Source organism: Salvelinus alpinus, chromosome 9 (assembly GCF_045679555.1).
Source record: "Salvelinus alpinus chromosome 9, SLU_Salpinus.1, whole genome shotgun sequence".
Lineage (NCBI taxonomy): Eukaryota > Metazoa > Chordata > Actinopteri > Salmoniformes > Salmonidae > Salvelinus > Salvelinus alpinus.
Genome location: NC_092094.1, coordinates 59,219,752 through 59,241,501, shown reverse-complemented (window position 1 = coordinate 59,241,501; position 21,750 = coordinate 59,219,752). Strand labels below are relative to the sequence as shown.

The following is a 21,750-nucleotide window of genomic DNA, read 5'->3' as shown; positions in this document are numbered from 1 at the left end:
CATTAACTTTTTATATAGCCTCGTTATTGATATGTAATTTTCTTGTTACTTTTAGATTACATTTTTTTTTAAACTTTAGTTTATTTAGTAAATGTAACTGTTTCTTGATCTACATTGTTGGTTAAGGGCTTGTAAGTATTCGTTGCATGTGGCAAATAACATTTGATTTGTTGTCTTTTCTTAGTTGTTATAGCACAGTTAACAGATTTTCTATTCTTGTTCCACCAGCCATATTGTCTCCGTGTTCTGATGTACGCCTGTGTGTCTGTCTTGTTCTTATTATGTGACTTATGCTGGTGACGAATCCAGTTTCCTCTTCCGGGGTCAATAAAGTTTATTTAACAGTCGATGCATTTCCAATCCTGTGTCATCCTTGTTTCAGTTGTTCCCATCTCATTATTGAGCATGGTACCAAGAGGAAGTCCATGCCGTCTCCCGCCCACGCCCCGGCCAAAAAGAAGCGAGCGTCCATGTTGTGCAGCCCTTCCGAAGAAGCAGGCTTCTCTCTGGGGGGACCAGCAACTGACAAAGATGGTACATAAAGGATTCCATTTCACCTCATCATAATGTTACATTTATTTATGTGTGTTTACTAATGACTATAACGGAAATGTGAGTTACTGTATGTATTGTCTTCTGTAACAGGTTATGGCAATGTGCAATTTTTCATGTTCATTTCCATGTTAATATTATTCATTCACCTCGATTGTTTCATTTACCCCTCATGCAATACCACTTGGCTGGATCTAGAGAAAGGAGCGAGTGAAGGAGGGAGAGGTATTGCCAGCAGTGAAAATAGCACAACAAGATCAGACAAACTTGTAAAGCATTGTGTAATTTCAGAGATGAAAGGAACGTATTTGTGAGGCATTTAGGCTACTGTATCTTCTATCTAAGGTCTAACTTTGGTATTTAACTCACTCATTTGTGTTCAGCTAGCGTTGGCCTTATTGATCCAAACGATGATAGACGTCTGAGCTTGTTGTTCTATACACTTGATTGCAGTGTTTTGTAGTGAGCTTTTCTCCCGGTGGCTTTTCTCATTTGAGATCGTTAGGGTGTGAAAATCTGCAGTGTAAGATTAATAATTTCATGGTGACGCTGTAGATGTATGTCTTTTGTTATTTGGGATCATCAGCTGATTTTTAAATGTTATCACACCTAGAACTGTTGAAAGTGATCCTTGACAATACTAATTTGGCTTACCGCGTTGCAGATGTTGAAGACCAGTCGCAAACGGAGTCAATAAGTCGGTAAGCAATGGCCATCCTTATCTCGCGAGCTTACATTCTGTTTCAAGCGCAGTGGTCAGGATATGGGGATCAGGCGTCATCTTCTCTGATATAGTAAGTACATTTGCACAACCATGAACCTCATTACTTCTCTGCATCAAATTGACTTACCTTTTAGGGCGTCAAAAAGTGCAGCTGACGATTCCTGGCCATCCTCAGATGAAGAGGACGAATTGGATATAACCCCAAAGGTCTTTATGATGAATCCATTATTTGCACAACCATCTGTTGATTCATTTTGAGTTTGACTAGCTGTATGATTTTACTTTTATCTTACAGAAACATCCAAAGCTAAACCTAAAGAAACTGATGAATGCCTCCAAAAAGGGAAAGAATGACGGTAATATTTTAAGTTTGTTCACTTATTAGTAACCCTCTGTTAGCCTGTGGCTGTGTAGTAACTTATCACCCCTGCCCTGTAGCTGTAACTGATCTCGAAAAGCCATGGAGCGGCCCTGAGGCCGAGAGCGAGAACCGAGTCCAGAGAAATCCATCCCTTCCCAAGGCTTTCCCACCCAGCAGTGCCCCCCAGCATCTAGTCTCCCCCTCACCCTCTGCCTCCTTTACCTCCAAACCTGCCCAGATGACCTCTAACCGTCTCCAGAGTTCCAGAAAGGTAATGTAGTGTAGCTAACACTGTTAACTTGAGCTTCTGTGTGACACCCTTCTCTCCCTTTTCTTCTTTTACTCATCCATTAACACATTTACAAGCAGAAGGCGACGGAGCGGAGCTGGAGGAGACTCAGGGGAGTGAGCTGCCCTCCGAGCAGCCGTCTGGTAGTAAGGCGAGAGGTAGAGACTCACCTGAGGAAAGCCCCGAGGGAGATGAGGATGATGATGATGATGAAGAGGAGGACGAAGATGACGACGAAGACGATAAAGATGATGAGGATGAGGATGACAATGAAGATGATGATGAGGAGGAAGATGAGGATGATGAAGATGACTATGAAGAAGAGCAGCAAGATGAAGATGAAGAGGAGGAAGAGTGTGACGTTGCTGCAACTTCGGTCAAGGCAGAAGGAATTGGCGCAGAGGAAGTGCCCAAAACGTACAGTGCTGAAGCTGTTGATATTGTTGATGAGGATCATCAAACTATTCCCGGTATTAAGTTCTCTGATGGTGTAGTACCTGATTCAGAACATGTCGATACAGCTGGAGAGATGGGGGCTCCTAAGAATGTTTTCAATGCGGAGAGCCAAGCCAATGAGAGAATGGTTCCTGAGATTCTATTTGGAACATCAAACTATGGTATCCCAGCGACTCTAGATGTAGAGGAGGACTGTGTGGTGTCAGCCATCAGGGTAGAGTCCAGGTTTTCAGATGAAGATGACAGTTTAGGTTATGAGCTAAATGGTACATCAGATCATAAGTTTGTTCCAGAGCCAGGTTTTCCGGCAGTGCCCAAGACTCCCCCACACAGCACAGGAGTTCTTCCATCACAGAGAAACTTGGATGATTTTGATGATGATGAAGAAGAAGAAATTGGTGATGAAGATGCACCTGCAGACTACTGGAGTGATGAGGAAAAGCTTATTGCTGATGATGAAGATATCAGAGAAACTTTAGATCATACCTCAACTCTTGGGGAGCCGAAAAACACAAGCACAGTTTCTCATGGTGAAACGCATAGGCCAAGATCTTCAGACGATTCCTTTGATTCCAAAGATGATGATGACATTGCTAAACCAAAGGTAGATAAATGCAAATCCTCATGGTATTCCCATTCAGATGAAAATGACAAAGACGATGGCCCCTCATCCACTAAAGATGATTATGATGAGCTAAATGAGGATTGCGTTCAATCAAAGGTGGATAAATGCAACTCCTCATGGGATTCCCCATCAGATGAAAATGACAAAGTCGATGGTGCTTCAACAACTAAAGAAGATGAGATAATTGATGAGATTTCCCATCTTGAAGGAGAAGATCTAAGATCAGATTTCCAACTAGAACCATCAACCTCCCCCGTGCAAAGCATATCACCAAAGTCCTTCTGGAATTCTTCATCAGATGACAATGTCAAAAAAGGTGCCTCACCCATTAGAGATGGATGTTTAGAGGTTCATGTTTCAGTAGAGGCTGGTAAGTTGTCACCAAGCCTGAGTGTCGCAGCACCAAGAATCCGGGCCGAGGACCAACAGTGTTCTGATGATTCATGGGAAGACGACGATGTGGTAGATGAAGGTGAAGAGATGCCAAAAGACGATGCCTCTCCTGCAGAGTCTCCAGAACCAGGAGAGAAAAAGGCTGCCATTAAAGAATCATTTGATGATAATTTACCAGGAATTGGTGAACAAGTTGAGGATAAAAATATGTATGATGATGATGGTTCGGATGATGATTACTATGTGAATAGGGATGTAGCGGCTACAGGGTCTCCTGAACCTGAAGAAGCCATTTCTCCCATTCAACACAAGACAGATGAGAACTCTCCTCGTAACTGGACAAGCCCTCCATGGTCCCCCAGAAGAGAGATAAAGGACATGGACAATTTGGGGAGAGGGCCTTCAACTCCAAGAGATTTGCTATCACTAATATCCAGGCCTCCGAGTGCAAATGAGCAGAGGTTGACATCAAGAGACTTGGTATCACCAATATCAAGGCCTACGAGTAAAGTATCTAGGCCTGCAATTACAAATGAGCGGAGGTTGACACCAAGAGATTCACGATCACCTATAGCCAGGCCTGAGAGTACAGATGAGCAGAAGTTGAAGCCAAGAGACTCGCGATCACCAATATCCTGGTCTACGAGTGCATTATCCAGACCTACTACTGCAAACGAGGAGATGTTAAGTAAAGGGGCTGATGAACTGGATCTCTCTCAACCCCAAAAGGATGTTGAGTCAGATGAGTCAGTTCCTGTGTCAATGATTGATGATTGGCAGGATGAAAAAGAGATAGCAGACGACAAGGGACAGGATAATGCCATGAGTGACAAAGAGAGAAGCGAAGACACTGACAGCCAATACCAAAAACTGCAATACGATTTTGCCGGTGGTACTATTAAAGTTCGTGATGAGGGAAACGATTTTGATAACACACAAGGAATTCTAGGAGAAGAGGACATTGAGAGCATTGTTGAGAGCTACGATGTGAAATCAGGTAGACTTCCAGTGACACCAATAAAACATAGTCTTGAGACTCGTAAAATGTTTGGAAATACTTCAAGTGAAGACGATGCTGCCTCAGACCTTGATTCCGAGGATGACCCAACGCCTGATGCCATGAATGCTGCTCACACTCCAATAGAGGATATAGATCAAATCTCTGACGAACAAGGTGGACTTGACCAGGAGACTACTGACCAGAATGACCCTGGTGAAACTCATGAGGCCAACCCTGAGAAGGATGACGTCGAGCTACAGAGTACCCACAGCAAAGACCGTAGTTATGTCGCTGCTGTTCAGCAGCATGAGTCTGACATGAGCGATGGATTTTCAGATCAAGAGGAAGAATTGCCTCAAACAGACATTGATGATGTCGATGTTGATTCACCCTTCGAGGATGAGCCAGAGTACGTTGAAAGTGAAACAGAGGTTAGAGACAATGAAGACCCAGTCAAAGGCATCAATCTGCCTATCAAATGGGTAAGAGTTATAGGTGGTGAGTTATAGTACAACAACTAGGCTTTAGGCATGTAGTTCAATGTTTTCTTTTGATTCCTTCAAACACAAACCAATATTATAAACGAATCATCATCGAAAAGGTGCTTGTTTTTCTCCACTCAGGAAAAAGATTCCACTGAGGATGAAGAAGATTATGATGAAGACAGAGGTGGTGATGAAGAAGATGAGGAAGAGAAAAGCTTCGAGGAGATGGGAAAGACAAAATATCAGATAGAAGAGGAGAAAGACGATTCCCTTGTTGATGATTCACCAGTCCCTGGAGGTGAAGACCCCTCCAAAGAAAAACAAAGAGGTAACTTGCTAAATCTAGAGAGAAAAATCTCTCTGTCCAGAGTACTTTACTTGAAATATATATATATCTATTTTTAAATGCAACATTTGGAAACAATTCCTTCTTAGATTTCCTTTCTGAGTTGGGTCTGGAGAAGGGAGATGATGAGGAAGACTCATGGGACACTGAGGTACTGTAAAAAAACAAGGAATATTTTTGGACTCCCTGGTAGCACTGTCAGATTTACTAACAGACAAACTCCTCTTCCAGTCTGGCTCTGTCAGTCCCAGAAAACAGCATGGCCGAGATCCTGCGAAGGTGCCACATGTTTCCATTATTTCAGGGGAGAACAAAGAAGGTAATTCTCATTCTCACATTTATCTGTAAAACGTTTAACCCCATCAGCACTTGATGCTCTCTAAGCAAAAGGATGGATGACTGCCGTTATAGCTATGCTTTCTTTGCAATCATTCTAGCTATAATTTGACGCTGCAAGTATGACTATCCTGCAAAAAATTCTACTTTTTTGTCTACAGCCACTGTGCAGGTAGATAAAAAAAAATGACCAGCCACTCGTAATTTGTTTACCAGCCAAAATATTTTTTGTTGCATTAATTACACCAAAAAACAAAACGGATGATCATTTTTAGTAATGTTTCTAAAACAAGGAATGTCTTTCTATTAAGAACTAATGTGGTATATTGTTCTATTTATTTTGTGACCTGAGTCTTTTAACCAAAATATCACAGATGAGACCAAACATTTCAGCTGCCCCTTTATGGTTACTGTGGTAACAGGGCCACTCGAGTGTTCAGTTGTGCCTGTGCGAATCTGTAGTAGAGGCCTACGATGTCTCTTTTCTTTGCTAGCAGTGGAAGTAGACTCCAACAATGAAAAACAACCTAACTTGTGAACAAATAATGTAAATATCCAAGAAACACGAGGATAAAGTCTCACTTTAGTAGTAGTTAGACCAATGTTTATGCCTGTGCCCATAGAGCCCCACAGTGGAGGTGTCATATTACCCATATTAAACATGGGAATGGTTCCTATCGTTTTTCCACCATTCATTTGTTTTGTGTAGGCTTACCCTCGTGTGACGTTTTAATAACCATGTAAATCTCTCTAGGACAAGTTGACTTTTATAAATATATTTGGCTCAAAATATTCTTCAGATTCGAAAATGCTCAATAACATCAAAGTAGACATCATGCAAGATTACAAATCCCTGCAAGCTCCTGCACGTCATCTCTATCTGACATCTATGCTAACAGGTATTGTGTCAATTTAGTTGCTCAAGACGGTTTTACGGAATTTTCAATTTTAAAGACATTTAGCCAATTTATTCATTACTAAATTTAGCTAACATTCGATAGTTAATCCAGAGATTCTTACCGTTGCCACAATTTGTCAGTCTCGTCCAGAGCATCATGGCGTTTGTAGTTTTTTATGATAGCCACATTAGCAGCTAATTAGCGTTTCATTTTTGGGGGGTAAATACAGGTAAATATATTGCCGTCATTTCCTGTCAAACTCTGATACCTCCTGCTCCTCGACCTGTTGCTTCGGCTTGTTGTTTCCAAAGTTATTTTTACTTGGTTTTATAAGTGTTTGTGTCAACACCTGCTCCCAACTAGCTAGCTAGGTTGCAATGGAGCCCGCTTCACCTGGAATATCTAACAAACATTTCCAGCGCTGTAGAAGCTGTGTTTATTATGCGCTGGTCCGGGACAGTAGTGACAATCCAGAGTTCCTATGTGGCAATTGTTTGCTAGCGGAGGATTACAGGAATGAGGTGGCTATGCTTAGCAAGCAAATCTCAATTTTGCATGAATTTATGAGGAAAACGCAAATCAGAACTTTCTCGTTCTCAACTCCTATGGCTTGATGCCACTCGGGCCTGATGGATATTTCCCTGACTTGTCATCTGTCCCTATCCGAATGGTCTGTGCTGCCTGGAATTTGTGTGCCAAAGAAGTCGTCTCCATTTGCTTCTCCTCCTCCATCTTGTAATGAAGACTGTTCCAATCAGCGCTGGTCCCATGTCCCAAGTTGTGGAAACCAAACGCAGCGGCATGCTGCTAAGTGGACGAGATTGACTGCAAGAGGTTCAGAGCAGATTGACATAAGAAGTAGCATCGCTGCACTGGTGCCTGATCTACCTGCACCTTCATTGCTGGGATTGCCTGTGTCATTGATTGCCTGTGTCATTGATTCCCACATGAACTATGATAGACTCTTTTCCTGATGCAAGTGCTGTCCTCCTGACTGTTGATAGGCTGAGAGAGCACAGGAGCCAATCACAATGTTTCACCACATTCCCATTTGTTCTCTTGCAGTTTTAAGAAATTATGATAATGATGCCGACAATGTCCCAGAAAAGGTGAGTACAGACGTCGGGAAAACACTCAAAGTTAAGAGCCACTATTCTTGGTGTGAAATGTAACAATATTTTCCTCTCGGTCTCAACAGCCAGAGAAAATCAAAAGGGAAACTCTGTCCATCTTGACCAAGCTTGAACTGTCCAAAAAAGATGCTGACAAAAAGACTGGTAAGGAAAGTTTTTTTGTTTGTTGTGCTTTAGTATTTATTTATGCCAATTTGATGTATTATATACTTTAAAAATAAGCCCTTCTACTATTTGTGCAACATTTTCCCATATTTTCTTCCACAGACATAATGGAGGAGCTTGGGTTGGGTGATGTTGATGATCTTGAAGGTATCTTCACAACTAACTTAGTTGGTTTACCACGTTCAATACCTTGAATCTACCATAGAATTAATGTTAACAATTTCTTTCTTTCATTTAACACTTTTAAGAAGCTAAAAAAAATCTTGCAGGTCAGTGCATACCTCCAGCAGGAATAGATTCAATGTTTTGTGATTCTATGTAGTTTTTCTATTTGTAGTGCTACTTCATTGTCTGAAATGATTGACACTTGATGAAGATGAGCAATAATGACTGTATAAAAAAATTATTCAAATTTATTCCGATTATTCAAAAATATTATTCAAATTATTCAAATACTGAGCTATGTGGTATGCAAAAAAAAAGGGTGAAATTATATTAATCTGGATGCTACTATGATTACGGATAATCCAGAATGAATTGTGAATAATGATGAATGAGAAATTTAGTGTCAAAGTTCATACCCCCAAGTAATGCTAACCTCCCCTGTCATTGGTAATGGTGAGAGGTTAGCATCTTGGGTGTATGATCTTTGACCCTCTAACTTTCTCACTCATCATTATTCACGATTCATTCAGGATTATCTGTAATCAAGGTAGCATCCACATTAATGTCGTGTTTAGAAACATATTGCTTTCTTATTTACAATAAAAGTGACTCCAAAATGACAATCCAGTATTTACCATTCATTTCTATTGGGCTCAAAATAATCTGAAACACAACCAAAACGAACTGCAAATGCACAAGTTAACAACCTCTTTAGGATCGGACCTTTAAAAAAAAAACGTTTGCTTAAAATAACATACCAAAATCTACGGTTCAAGCCGGAAGTTTACATAAACCTTAGCCAAATACATTTAAGCTCAGTTTTTCACAATTCCTGAAATTTTAATCCTCGGAAGTTTTAGGTCAGTTGGGATCACCACTTTATTTTAAGAATGTGAAGTGTCAGAATAATAGTAGAGAGAAGGATTTATTTCAGTTTATTTCAACAACTGTTTACAGCCAGATTATGTAATTTATAATTTACTGTATCACATTCCTAGTGGGTCAGAATTTTACATACACTCAATTAGTATTTGGTAGCATTGCCTTTAAATTGTTTAACTTGGGTCAAACTTTTCAGGTAGCCTTCCACAAGCTTCCCACAATAAGTTGGTTGAATTTTGGCCAATTCCTCCTGACAGAGCTGTTGTAACTGAGTCAGGTTTGTAGGCCTCCTTGCTCGCACACACTTTTTCAGTTCTGCCCACACATTTTCTATGGGATTGAGGTCAGGGCTTTGAGATGCCCACTCCAATACCTTTACTTTGTTGTCCTTAAGCCATTTTGCCACAACTTTGGAAGTATGCTTAAGGTCATTGTCCATTTAGAAGACCCATTTGCGACCAAGCTTTAACTTCCTGACTGATGTCTTGAGATGTTGCTTCAATATATCCACATAATTTTCCTTTTCTCATGATGCCATCTATTTTGTGAAGTGCACCAGTCCCTCTTGCAGTAATGCACCCCCACAACATGTTGCTACCATCCCCGTGTTTCACGGTTGGGATGGTGTTCTTCGGCTTGCAAGCGTCCCCCTTTTTCCTCCAAACATAACGATGGTCATTAGGGCCAAACAGTTCTATTTTTGTTTCATCAGACCAGAGGACATTTCTCCAAAAAGTACGATCTTTGTCCCCATGTGCAGTTGCAAACCATAATCTTTTTTATGGTGGTTTTGGAGCATTGGCTTCTTCCTTGCTGAGCGGCCTTTCAGGTTCTGTTGATATAGGACTCGTTTTACTGTGGATATAGATTATTTTGTACCTTTTTCCTCCAGCATCATCACAAGGTCCTTTGCTGTTCTGGGATTGATTTTCACTTTTTGCACCAAAGTATGTTCATCTCTAAGAGACAGAACGCGTCTCCTTCCTGAGCAGTATGACAGCTACGTGGTCCCATGGCGTTTATACTTGTGTACTATTGTTTGTACAGATGAACGTGGTACCTTCAGGCGTTTGGAAATTGGTACCAAGGATGAACCAGACTTGTGGCTGTCCACATTTTTTTTCTGAGGTCTTGGCTGATTTCTTGTGATTTTCCCATGATGTCAAGCAAAAAGGAACTGAGTTTGAAGGTAGGCCTTGAAATACATCCACTGGTACACCTCCAATTGACTCAAATGATGTTAATTAGCCTATCAGAAGCTTCTAAACCCATTACATAATTTTCTACAATTTTCCAAGCTGTTTAAAGGCACAGTCAACTTGGTGTATGTAAACTTCTGACCCACTGGAAATAATCTGTCTGTGAACAATTGTTGGAAAAATTACATGTCATGCACAAAGTAGATGTCCTAACCGACCTGCCAAAGCTATAGTTTGTTAACAAGAAATGTGTAGAATGGTTGAAACACTTAGGTTGGAGTCATTAAAACTCGTTTATGTTAACTTCCGACTGTATTTGCCTGTAGCTCATGACCTGAAGCAAGGATATTCATATTCTTGATACCAAAGGAAACACCTTGAAGTTTGTGGAAATGTGAAATTAATGTAGGAGAATTTAACACAATAGATCTGGTAAAAGATAAAACAAAGAAAAAAACATGCGTCCCGCCCATCTTTGAAATACAAGAGAAAGGTTGCTATGTACTGTTCCAGGTTAGGCGCGTTTTCGATTTTGGCCACTAGATGGCAGCAAAGTTCTGCACAGTTTTAGTCTGATCCAATGAACCACTGCATTTCTGTTCAAAATGTTTTATCAAGTCTACCCAAATGTGCCTAATTTGGTTTGTTGATACATTTTCAAGTTCATAACTGTGCACTCTCCTCAAACAATAGCATGGTATTCTTTCATTTTAGTAGCTACTGTAAATTGAACAGTGCAGTTTGATTAAGAAGAATTTAAGCTTTCTGCCCATATCAGATATGTCTATGTCCTGGGAAATGTTCTTGTTGCTTACAACCTCATGCTAACCACATTAGCCTACGTCAGTTTAACCGTCCCGTGGGGGTAGACTGATCCTGTAGAGGTTTTAAGAGTCACAAGCTTATTGTAGTCATTGCGTGCTAGAAATATGGATCCAAACACTAAACCTTTGACTGCTTTTATAAGAATCTTTGGGGGTGTCAATAATGTTGACTTTTACATTTTTGACAGAAAAAAAGGTATTACTTGTTAAACAAAATATCTTTCTCTGAGCATTTGTATTAGAATAAAATAATTTAATTTCCAATTTTTTGGGGTGTATAATATAGCTAAGTATTTGAATTATTTTATACAGTCATTATTACTTATCTTTATCAAGGGTGTCAATAATTTCAGACCCCACTGTAGATTGGGGGTAAGGCCCTGTGTTAGACTAGCGTCCTGTCCAGGGGGTGTACTTGTATATAAAGCTGCCTAACGCTACAGAAACAGGAGATAGGCTCTTGCTATGAGCTGTTCTGGCTCAAACAAGCCAAGGCTCGTGCAAGGCTACTTACTTTGCTAAAATTGATCCCCTCATCTGCTGGTGCAGATGCCTCTGATTGGGACACGGCCAGCACGGCCAGCAGGAGAACCCTCCCCGGCCACGGATTGCCTTCCCTCGGTGGCGAGGAGCTGAGGGAGGAGGCCTCTTCCCGATCCCCCGTCCCTCTACCGGCTGTCCAGGAGCAGGAGCCAGATGCCGATATAGCAGTAATAGCGGAGAGGAGCGGTCCTGAGGAGAAGACACACTTTCTTTCGGAGAGACCCCTCCCATTGGCCAGCCCGCGCTCCCTTACCCCTCAAACCCTACCCCAGCCATGTGCTCGGAAGATGCAGCCCCAGAGAACAGAGTGTAAGGGAGTAAGGAGATTATAGATACTGCATGTACTTTTGAGTGTATTTCTGGCTAACTTTAGAAAGGCTTTTTGCCCTTTGCTGCCAAGGATGTAAGCAGTGCATAAATTCACTTTTTCTTCCTTGTTCTTAGACTTTGGTTGGGATTCTGACCAAGTGAATACCTCTACCCCCAGCCCAGTCAGGACTGGGAAGCAACTACCAAACTTAACAGAGACCGTCACAGTGTTGAAACCTAGTGAGTAACCTAAACGTTTACCTAATTAATTAGCGTTGATTTAAGACGGACTATTTGCAGACGTACGTCCACTGCTGCTCTTGTTAAAACAGGTTCTCTCTCCCTGCAGATAACCCTGTGCGTGAGCCCTCGCCAGTGAAGCAAGAGAGTGAAAGCAGTCCAGAGCCCGAGGAGCAGGCACAAGAGGTGGGGGGCCTTAGTCAGGGAAAACCTTCTCCAGCTTACCTCATCTCATACTTCCGCCAAATCACTACATATTCCCTGCTTTTAAAATGTATCTAAAGTTTTTACTTTACCACCTCTAACCTACCTCGTCACATTTTCTACTTCACAATAGTGTAGTGTATTGTATATTCCCCATCTTACAATATAGCCGATCATACGCACGGCATAGTTACAAATAATCTACATCACCTCTACTGCATCTCGTCTCTAGTCTCTCATCACCCACTACACAGACTGCCTTATGAACACCCTATGTAGCCCCTAACTGACACAGTAGGCAAAACTATACTGAACAAAAATATAAACGCAACATGACCTGACTGCAGTTCGGAGTCGTAACTGATTCAGTGGGAAAATTTTGGCCTTCGATGGCTGCTGGAGAAGTGTGATGAAGATGAAGCTCGGTTTCAACTGTACCGGGCAGATTGCAGACCGGTACACCGGTATGGTGTCATGTGGGCAAGTGGTTTGCTGATGTTAACATTGTGAACAGAGTGTCCCATGTTGGAGGTGAGGTTATGGTATGGGCAGGCATAAGCTCCAGACAACGAACACAATTACATTTTATCGATGTCAATTTGAATGCACAGAGATACTGTGACGAGATCCTGAGGTCCATTGTGACTATATGCGTAGGCCCTCACCGGTGAAGCAAGAGCAGTCCAGAGCCTGAGGAGCAGCCACAAGAGGTGGAGGCATTAGTCAGAGAATACCCTCTCCAGTTTACCTAATTTCCAGTTTACCTAATCTCCTACCCCCCCAAATCGCTACATTCCCCTACTTTAAATTGATTTAGCTTGTCTTATTTTACCACCTCAACCCTGGAGAGGAGTAGAATGGGCTCAATCAATATGCGCGAGGTGCAACCCAAAAATAATATGAGCATTTAGGAAGGAATAGCCGACGCTCACACTCATTAAAATCTAGATATTAAAATCTTGACCGTGTGGCCATGACTACCTCCACCCTACCTCGTCACATTTTGTACATCATATTACTGTAGTGTACAGTATATCCCCTACCTTACAATAAAGCCTATCATTCACCTGGCATAACTACATTTCATCCACATCACCCATCTCATCTGCCATCATCCCCTTCACAACAGACTGGCTTATGAACCACCTATGTAGTCCCTCTCTCAACCAGTGGGCAAAACGAGTTGCGATGACATCATTGAGTTCATTGCTAGCATAAGGACATTTTGTGGATGTCTTTTTAGCAACCAAAAAATACATGTTTATCTGGTTGTAACAATGGCTATATGACTTCTCATCTTTTCAACCAGAACCAGTTTACAATCAGGAAATGTACATCATTAATACTTAATGTTCCAAATTTTGACTGCTGGCCACTGACTATTTTATGAAATGTATGAAATATTAGTCTTGTTATTGTGGCAAAGTGGTACAAGTTTGAATGTTACCTGTATGCCCCTACACACAATTGTTTTTGAATGTTGGCGTTTTCAGTGTTTTTGAACATTCATGCTTTGTATACCCTAATTGTAAGATCCCATTGTAGGCGTCCGTGTTAACACCATTTCCTTTGTCTACTCATGCCATCAAAGGAGAAAGACGTTGCATCAGAGTTAGACGTAAGTAACCCGTGCCACCTTGACCCTGTCGAGTCCCAAACTGGGGAGGAGCAGGAGGAGTACAAAGAGAAAGAAGGGAGATATGTAGTTAGAGAGGGAGACGGTAAAGAGGAAGAGCCAGGCTGGGAGAAACGTTATGGGAAGATCTGGGTGGAGTTAGAGAAGAGGGAGGTTAAGTCCTCCTACAGGAACGTGGCGGCCGAACTGAAGGAGAAATTTGGAGAACTTCCAGCTGAATCCGCCTCTGACGAAACTATAGAAGAAGAAGAAAAACGGGGGGAGAACGTAAAGATAGTTGAATCTCCCGCCAGAACCACTGAGGAAGAGTCCAGCAACGAAGAGGTGGGGGAGCCTATAGTCTGTCCGTTGAGCAGGGCAAGGAGGAGTAGCAGCAATGCAGTCCTGCTGACCATTTTTGAGCAGAGGGGGTCCGGGCTGGAGGACTCTCAGACCGAGTCGGCTGACAACTCCCTATGCGAAGACAGGACTCAGCATGGTGACAGCCCCGGGAGTCGCCACCTCTCCTCCAGTGCCGAGGACAGTGAGACAGGGGACCTGGAGGTCCTCTGTGGCATTGAGCCAGAGAACAGGTCTGCTTTGCCGCAACTGTTTGGGGAAATCGACAGGGAGCGAGAAGTAGACTACAATGTCGATAATGTCACCAAGACTTTCACAGATTGCAATGCAGCCTCAGTGGAACTCAAATCAGACCATGTTCATATGGATTCGTCCTTGAACAAAGGAGAGTCCAACCCTAGCCCAGACAAAGATGCCACTACCAAACCAAAGCCTGCCGCAGAGGAACGTTGGCCAGGGCAAGTCCAACAGGACGATGAGAAGAGCCCCTCCATGTACGAAGAAGAACCCGAAGTGCGTCCCTCTCAGTCTCAGCCCCCCTCATTGAGCAATGTGTGTCCCCCAGCTCCTTTACTTCCCTCAGACAAAGAGCTGGAAGAGGACCTTCGGAGGTTCAACCACGAGGTAGGCATGCTGAAGGTTGTGTTCCTGGATTTGGAGAAAGAGAAGGCCCTGCTCTGGAAAGAGGTAGAGGATTATGACTGCCCTTGCTCCCGTTATAGTCCCCCCAACTCTTTCTTGTTCTTTCTCTCTTTTTCTTTCTTCGCTTTTTCCATTACATCACCTCAGCTGAGTCTGTGTGAAAAAGGCCCAAAACAATGCCAGGGAAATACCTCTTGTAGACAACCTGTTTCACTCTTTTTTTTTCTCTCCTTTTTTTCCCCTACTTCCTGCCAGTCCTCTTTTATTGGATTTTATTATTATTATAATTTCTTTTTATGAAGCAAAGTGAGCATTATTTTTCTCTTTGTCCACGCCAGTTCTTCACTTAATCAACCACTCCCTCACCTAATGAGGTGCTGATTGTGGACAGCTCCCAGAGTGACATTTAACACCTCATTGGCCTCGTTTAAATCTCCTCTCTCCTTTCCTGCTTTAAGCTGATTGACATTAAAGATCAGCACTATAAATGTCAGTCACACACAGGCCTCAGGAAGTTTTTTTCTTTTTTTCTTTATATTTTTTTCTCTTTCTCTTTTCTTTCTTTCTTTTTCTCTCTCTCTCTCAGCTGTAGTAGCGTGTACTCCCAGGATTTCACCAACGCCTCATCATCCACACTCAAAGGGGCATCGCCCGTCCATCTTCTCTTGTAGTGATTTTTTTTGCTTATTGTTGGGTCTTTTTCTCCATCGGTGTGCTTTGCATGCAGCCACATGTTGAGAAAACATTTGTTTGCTACTCTCTGGTCATTTCTCATTTGCTCATTCTCCCTAGCTGGTGTGGTGTGAAGTGGTAAAAGTTTACCTATAGAAACACCTTTCTTTTCTATGAAAAGAAGCCACGTTGGACTGATGTGTTGGTGTAGCAGTTGTTTCATTTGCGCAGTGTTTTGTGCATGTTTTTGTTATGTCATTAATTAAAGCGATAGTTCAGCCATATCTGCAAATATTAGCTAATGTTAGCATTTTCGAACAAAACCCAATGTAAGCCAATTCCCCCTAGATGGCATGCTCCAATCATCTCAAAGTATCTTTAAACCAAGTTGTTGAGTTACTAAAAAAAATCTAAAAATAATGTTTGATGATTTGGGCATGTTAACTGAAGGACATTGACTTACATTGGTCAAATACTAATATTAGCGTTTGGGGCAGTGGCTAGTTTAACAAAACCAAAGCATGGATTGCTTTCTGTCCTTATCTGTTTGTTTTTGTTTGAAAATGCTGATGATTTCTAGGTAAGGATGCACAAATCTGGGTGAGCTATCCCTTTAATATGCTACTAATACCCTGTTATACTAAAACAGTTGCCACCTGTAATTGTCACGGTTGTTGAAAGTGTTAGGTTCTGACAAACAGAGTAAAAACTCAAACAGATGACTAGGAAAAAGCTCCAACCAAGTTTATTCACCCACTGGGTCAAACAGCTGCGTAAGACAAAGACATGTTTACACAAGTACATATATTTATACCCTCCTTCTAGGCTGAGTGTCCTCCTTGCACATTTGGACAGCCAATACATCTGTTGCTAGGCAGGACTTTAGTGGTGATTGTTCTTTCTCACTTCATCTGACCTGACCTCGGACCGGATTCCTCACTCCTCCCTAACTCATGGCTGTCCTACCTTATCTGTGACTGAAACCAGACTGTTTCCCTTTCTGCACTCCCCTTTCTCACTCAGTAGATGCAATCAATCAATCAAATGTAAAAAAGGCTTTATAAATACATCAGCCGATGTCACGAAGTGCTGTACAGAAACCCAGCCTTAAACCCCAATCAGCAAGCAGTTCCATCCACTCAGTTCTAATAGTGTAAGGTATTTCAAGTTAGAAGTTCGAATCCAACAAAATTTATTTGGAAACACTCTTAACTAAAACATTTTGGCCAGCCTTTTGAATGTGTTTTTCCAGGCATTTTGGAAAATGTCTGCTCCGTGAAAGGTTAACATAGCTGTATGGTATTTCATAGGAATGGAGCTGCCTGTAAAGCTGCTGCATCCCTGTAATTAAGCCTAACCATGGTTGCATCCAAATGGAACCCTATTCCCTACGGTGCACTACTTTTGGCCCAAAGTAGAGCACTATCTAGGGTATATGGTGCAATTTGGAGCATATTACATGAAGAAGGTGTTAGGTCTCTCAGAAGAGGGGTGACAGACTGAATTATGTATGGTAGTATACCTGCTCCAAAACATATTTTAAAGGCCTGCTTAAACTCAAATAGTATGTGTTATGTTAATTCTGCAGCTTTGATCATTAAACATTTACCCTGTCTTTCCAGGTGGGCGAAGACAAGACAAAGGCCAACATGGAGTTGCTGCAAAAATCAAGTGCCTCACGGGTTGCTGGAGGATCAATGAGCAGACGGTGTGAACTAGACCAAGAAGAAGAAGAGGAGAAACCCGAGACCAGTTTAGGACACCCTAAAGTGTCACACAGTGGAAATGGAGCAACAGAAAGTGAACATCAGCTCAGAGCAACAGACCGTATTACCCAAAGACACTGGTCCAAAAGTCCAAAGAGGTATGCGTCTTTGTTTTGATTTAGCCCCCCCCCCCCCCCCAATTCATTCCCTTTGCTTTGTCATTGTGCATAGCTTTAGGAGCCAGGCAATAAGGTTCCTGAAGGACAGAGGACAATCAAAACATGACTGACAGAATCAAGAGGCCGTTGAGGCTCGGAGCAGTTATTTGCAAGAGTCGGTTCAAATGAGCTCAGATATTAGTTGTAATTGTCACCTAAAGACCAGCAGTCCAAAGGCAACCAAAGACATTCGGCTACAATTATCTCCCTGCCGCTCACCCTTGGCCCAACCCATTTCGATTAATTCAGCTCTGTAAGGTGAAAGCAATATAGTGGAAACACTGCCACTTCCTTGCTTATACTCATCCAAGGGTCGAATTGATACCAGCTGGCAGACGGACGTCTTCCATTGTCATACATTGGTCCACTCTAAGACAATCACCTTGTTACAGCTGTACTTTGGTTTGGTTTTGATTCCATCCCCTGTCCTTTACCTTGCTGCCACTACTTAAATGACACATCCCACTCCAGAGCAATCAACCATATTCCCAGCTATTTGGCTACGGCTACATGTCATGGGGCATGACGTTCACCGCTAGGTCTATGCTCTCCCTAATGCGCTGACAGGGCCCTGGAGGACCAACTACATCATCAGCAGCAGAAGGAGGAGGAGGGGAGAGCTGTATCTAACGAGGCCACCTTACAGTTACCCTTTCTGGGGGGAGCCAGGCATGGCCGAGCCCCCCAGGCAGCTAACCATGTTAACGCAGGAGACCCCATCTCAGTGTTTGACGATAGTACTTTAAGTGAAGTGTCGGACGATGATGGAAGGTATATATGCAGTATGCCATTTTACATAACTGACGATGTCACTAACTCTGACAGTTTAATGATTGGTGGTGGGATATGATCTGGACTTTTCCTTTGACTTCATCTGTTATATTTCTCTATTTTCTGCTTTCAAATATGTTGCATGTCAAACTCTTAAACGACTCATTTTGAAAGGTTTACTTGTGTTATACCATCGCGCTTCTACGAAATAAGTCATGCTGCTCGTCGGAGAGCTTGAGGAGCGAGCGTTCGTGACGTTTTCCAAAATAATCTTTCCCACTCTTCTTCTGTTTGTCGTTGTCAGGTCTCTATCTGCATGGCATCAGAAAGACAAGGTAAACTTCTGGCATAGTCACTTTTCTTTTGGTGTTTTTTCTCCTCCACTATTACCATGGCTTTCTTTGTGCACCCAAATGTTCATTCATTGAGAAAATGTTATGATTATTTTTTTTAAAGGTACATTACGCTCCAAAATCAAAGGTTGTAAATTCATGTCTAGGCTATCTGTTTTGTAGATCTATATACCACAGTACAAAATTAATGGAAATGATAAACACTTAGTTCACTAGAGCTGGGACGATTAACCAAAAATGACTGACACCGACATTGCCTTCCTCTTACCAAATTATTTTGCTTACGTCGGTAATGTTCAGTGATTTTGTGACAGAACGTTCCTGTCGATTGTTCTAAAACCATTATTTGGTCGATTCCTACTATAAAAGTATCAGCCTGTCCCCGTTTCCCTTTTGACTGCTGTGTGTTCGAGGCACTCTCACTCCCTCTACCCACTGTAGAGTGCGCACGGCGGGAGAGCTGCATTTTGACGGAATTACAGGAAAAATACAGTATTCAAAGCAACTACTGTTGTTCTAGTAACAGAGGAGAGGCACAGCTTTCTGTGAGTATATCATTTATCACCTCCTAATATTGAGGGAATGGCACCGCTTTAGGCTATGTAGTATGGTTTTGATGCGCCCGCAGAGTGGAGAGCGTCATTTACGGTGAATAGGCCTCATCAAGTATTTGTATTTATTATGGATCCCCATTAGCTGCTGCCAAGGCAACAGCTACTCTTCCTGGGGTCCAGAAAAATTAAGGCAGTTATACATTTAAAAAAACATTACAATACAGTCAAAACAGATTTCACAACATAAGTGTGCCCTCAGGCCTCTGCTCTACTACCACATATCTATAACACAAAATCCATGTGTACGTGTGTATAGTATAAAAGTGTGTTTGTATGCATGTGTCTGTTTGTGTTGCTTCACAGTTCCATAAGGTGTTTAAAAATATATATATATATATAACATTTTACTGCTGGCATGAGTTACTTGATGTGGAATAGAGTTTCATGTAGTCATTGCTTTATGTAGTACTGTGCGCCTCCCGTAGTCTCTTCTGGACTTGGGGACTGTGAAGAAACCTCTGGTGGCATATCTTGTGGGGTATGCATGGGTGTCTGAGCTGTGTGCCAGTAGTTCAAACAGACTGTTCGGTGCATTCAACATGTCAATACCTCTCACAAATACAAGTAGAGATTATCTCTCCTCCACTTTGAGCCAGGAGAAATTGACATGCATATTATTAATGTTTGCTCTCTGTGTACATCCAAGGGCCAGCCATGCTGCACTGTTCTGAGCCAATTGCAATTTTCCTAAGACCCTCTTTGTGGCACCTGTAGTGCTTTATTATATACAGACTTCTCCCCATCCTAGCTACTGTTGTATCAATATGTTTTGTCCATAAAAGTTTACAATTCAGGGTTACTCCAAGCAGTTTAGTCAACTCAACTTGCTCAATTTCCACATTATTCATTGTCGTGACGTGACTTGCATTAATGTGATGACTGACTGTTATTTATCGAATCAACCAACTACGTTTAATTGTTAACTGATTTAAATTAATAATATAACAATTAACCCATTGTTTAACGAATTACCATCTCCCGAATTTAACTCAAGAATATATGTATGTGTGTTCTATATTTATATATGCGTATGTATGTATGTATGTATGTATGTATGTATGTATGTATGTATGTATGTATGTATGTATGTATGTATGTATGTATGTATATATATATGTGTATATACAGTGGGGCAAAAAGTATTTAGTCAGCCACCAATTGTGCAAGTTCTCCCACTTAAAAAGATGAGAGAGGCCTGTAATTTTCATCATAGGTACACTTCAACTATGACAGACAAAACGAGAAAAAAAAATTCAGAAAATCACATTGTAGGATTTTTTATGAATTTATTTGCAAATTTTTGTGGAAAATAAGTATTTGGTCACCTACAAACAAGCAAGATTTCTGGCTCTCACAGACCTGTAACTTCTTTAAGAGGCTCCTCTGTCCTCCACTCGTTACCTGTATTAATGGCACCTGTTTGAACTTGTTATCAGTATAAAAGACACCGGTCCACAACCTCAAACAGTCACACTCCAAACTCCACTATGGCCAAGACCAAAGAGCTGTCAAAGGACACCAGAAACAAAATTGTAGACCTGCACCAGGCTGGGAAGACTAAATCTGCAATAGGTAAGCAGCTTGGTTTGAAGAAATCAACTGTGGGAGCAATTATTAGGAAATGGAAGACGTACTGATAATTATTAGGAAATGGAAGACACACTGATAATCTCCCTCGATCTGGGGCTCCACGCAAGATCTTCCGTGGGGTCAAAATGATCACAAGAACGGTGAGCAAAAATCCCAGAACCACACGGGGGGACCTAGTGAATGACCTGCAGAGAGCTGGGACCAAAGTAACAAAGCCTACCATCAGCAAGGGCATTGAAGATGAAACGTGGCTGGGTCTTTCAGCATGACAATGATCCCAAACACACCGCCCGGGCAACGAAGGAGTGGCTTCGTAAGAAGCATTTCAAGGTCCTGGAGTAGCCTAGCCAGTCTCCAGATCTCAACCCCATAGAGAATCTTTGGAGGGAGTTGAAAGTCCGTGTTGCCCAGCAACAGCCCCAAAACATCACTGCTCTAGAGGAGATCTGCATGGAGGAATGGGCCAAAATACCAGCAACAGTGTGTGAAAACCTTGTGAAGACTTACAGAAAACGTTTGACCTCTGTCATTGCCAACAAAGGGTATATAACAAAGTATTGAGAAACTTTTGTTATTGACCAAATACTTATTTTCCACCGTAATTTGCAAATAAATTAATTAAAAATCCTACAATGTGATTTTCTGGATTTTTTTTTCTCATTTTGTCTGTCATAGTTGAAGTGTACCTATGATGAAAATTACAGGCCTCTCTCATCTTTTTATATGGGAGAACTTGCACAATTGGTGGCTGACTAAATACTTTTTTGCCCCACTGTATATGCATATGTATATGTGTGTATATGTATATATGTTTGTGTGTATATATATATATATATATCTATATACACTGCTCCAAAAAATAAAGGGAACACTAAAATAACACATCCTAGATCTGAATGAATGAAATATTCTTATTAAATACTTTTTTCTTTACATAGTTGAATGTGCTGACAACAAAATCACACAAAAATTATCAATGGAAATCAAATTTATCAACCCATGGAGGTCTGGATTTGGAGTCACACTCAAAATTAAAGTGGAAAACCACACTACAGGCTGATCCAACTTTGATGTAATGT

General features: G+C 41.6%; 1 protein-coding gene across 3 annotated transcripts in view; it reads left to right on the top strand.

Moving 5' to 3' along the window:
* ankrd26 (ankyrin repeat domain containing 26) overlaps nt 1–21,750 on the top strand; it is a 114,424-nt gene that overhangs the window by 11,744 nt on the left and 80,930 nt on the right. For 2 of the 3 annotated variants that reach the window (XM_071326808.1, XM_071326809.1), the window contains exons 7-25: nt 383–534; nt 751–777; nt 1,217–1,253; nt 1,411–1,483; nt 1,572–1,632; nt 1,715–1,908; nt 5,024–5,213; nt 5,321–5,382; nt 5,463–5,550; nt 7,532–7,575; nt 7,665–7,743; nt 7,867–7,911; nt 11,384–11,686; nt 11,822–11,926; nt 12,036–12,112; nt 13,722–14,729; nt 17,042–17,283; nt 17,911–18,114; nt 18,419–18,449. In XM_071326808.1, the coding sequence (XP_071182909.1) occupies nt 383–534; nt 751–777; nt 1,217–1,253; nt 1,411–1,483; nt 1,572–1,632; nt 1,715–1,908; nt 5,024–5,213; nt 5,321–5,382; nt 5,463–5,550; nt 7,532–7,575; nt 7,665–7,743; nt 7,867–7,911; nt 11,384–11,686; nt 11,822–11,926; nt 12,036–12,112; nt 13,722–14,729; nt 17,042–17,283; nt 17,911–18,114; nt 18,419–18,449 (3,022 nt within the window). The remainder of the gene's footprint in view (nt 1–382; nt 535–750; nt 778–1,216; nt 1,254–1,410; nt 1,484–1,571; nt 1,633–1,714; nt 1,909–5,023; nt 5,214–5,320; nt 5,383–5,462; nt 5,551–7,531; nt 7,576–7,664; nt 7,744–7,866; nt 7,912–11,383; nt 11,687–11,821; nt 11,927–12,035; nt 12,113–13,721; nt 14,730–17,041; nt 17,284–17,910; nt 18,115–18,418; nt 18,450–21,750) is intronic. The other variant, XM_071326810.1, reaches the window with a different exon arrangement.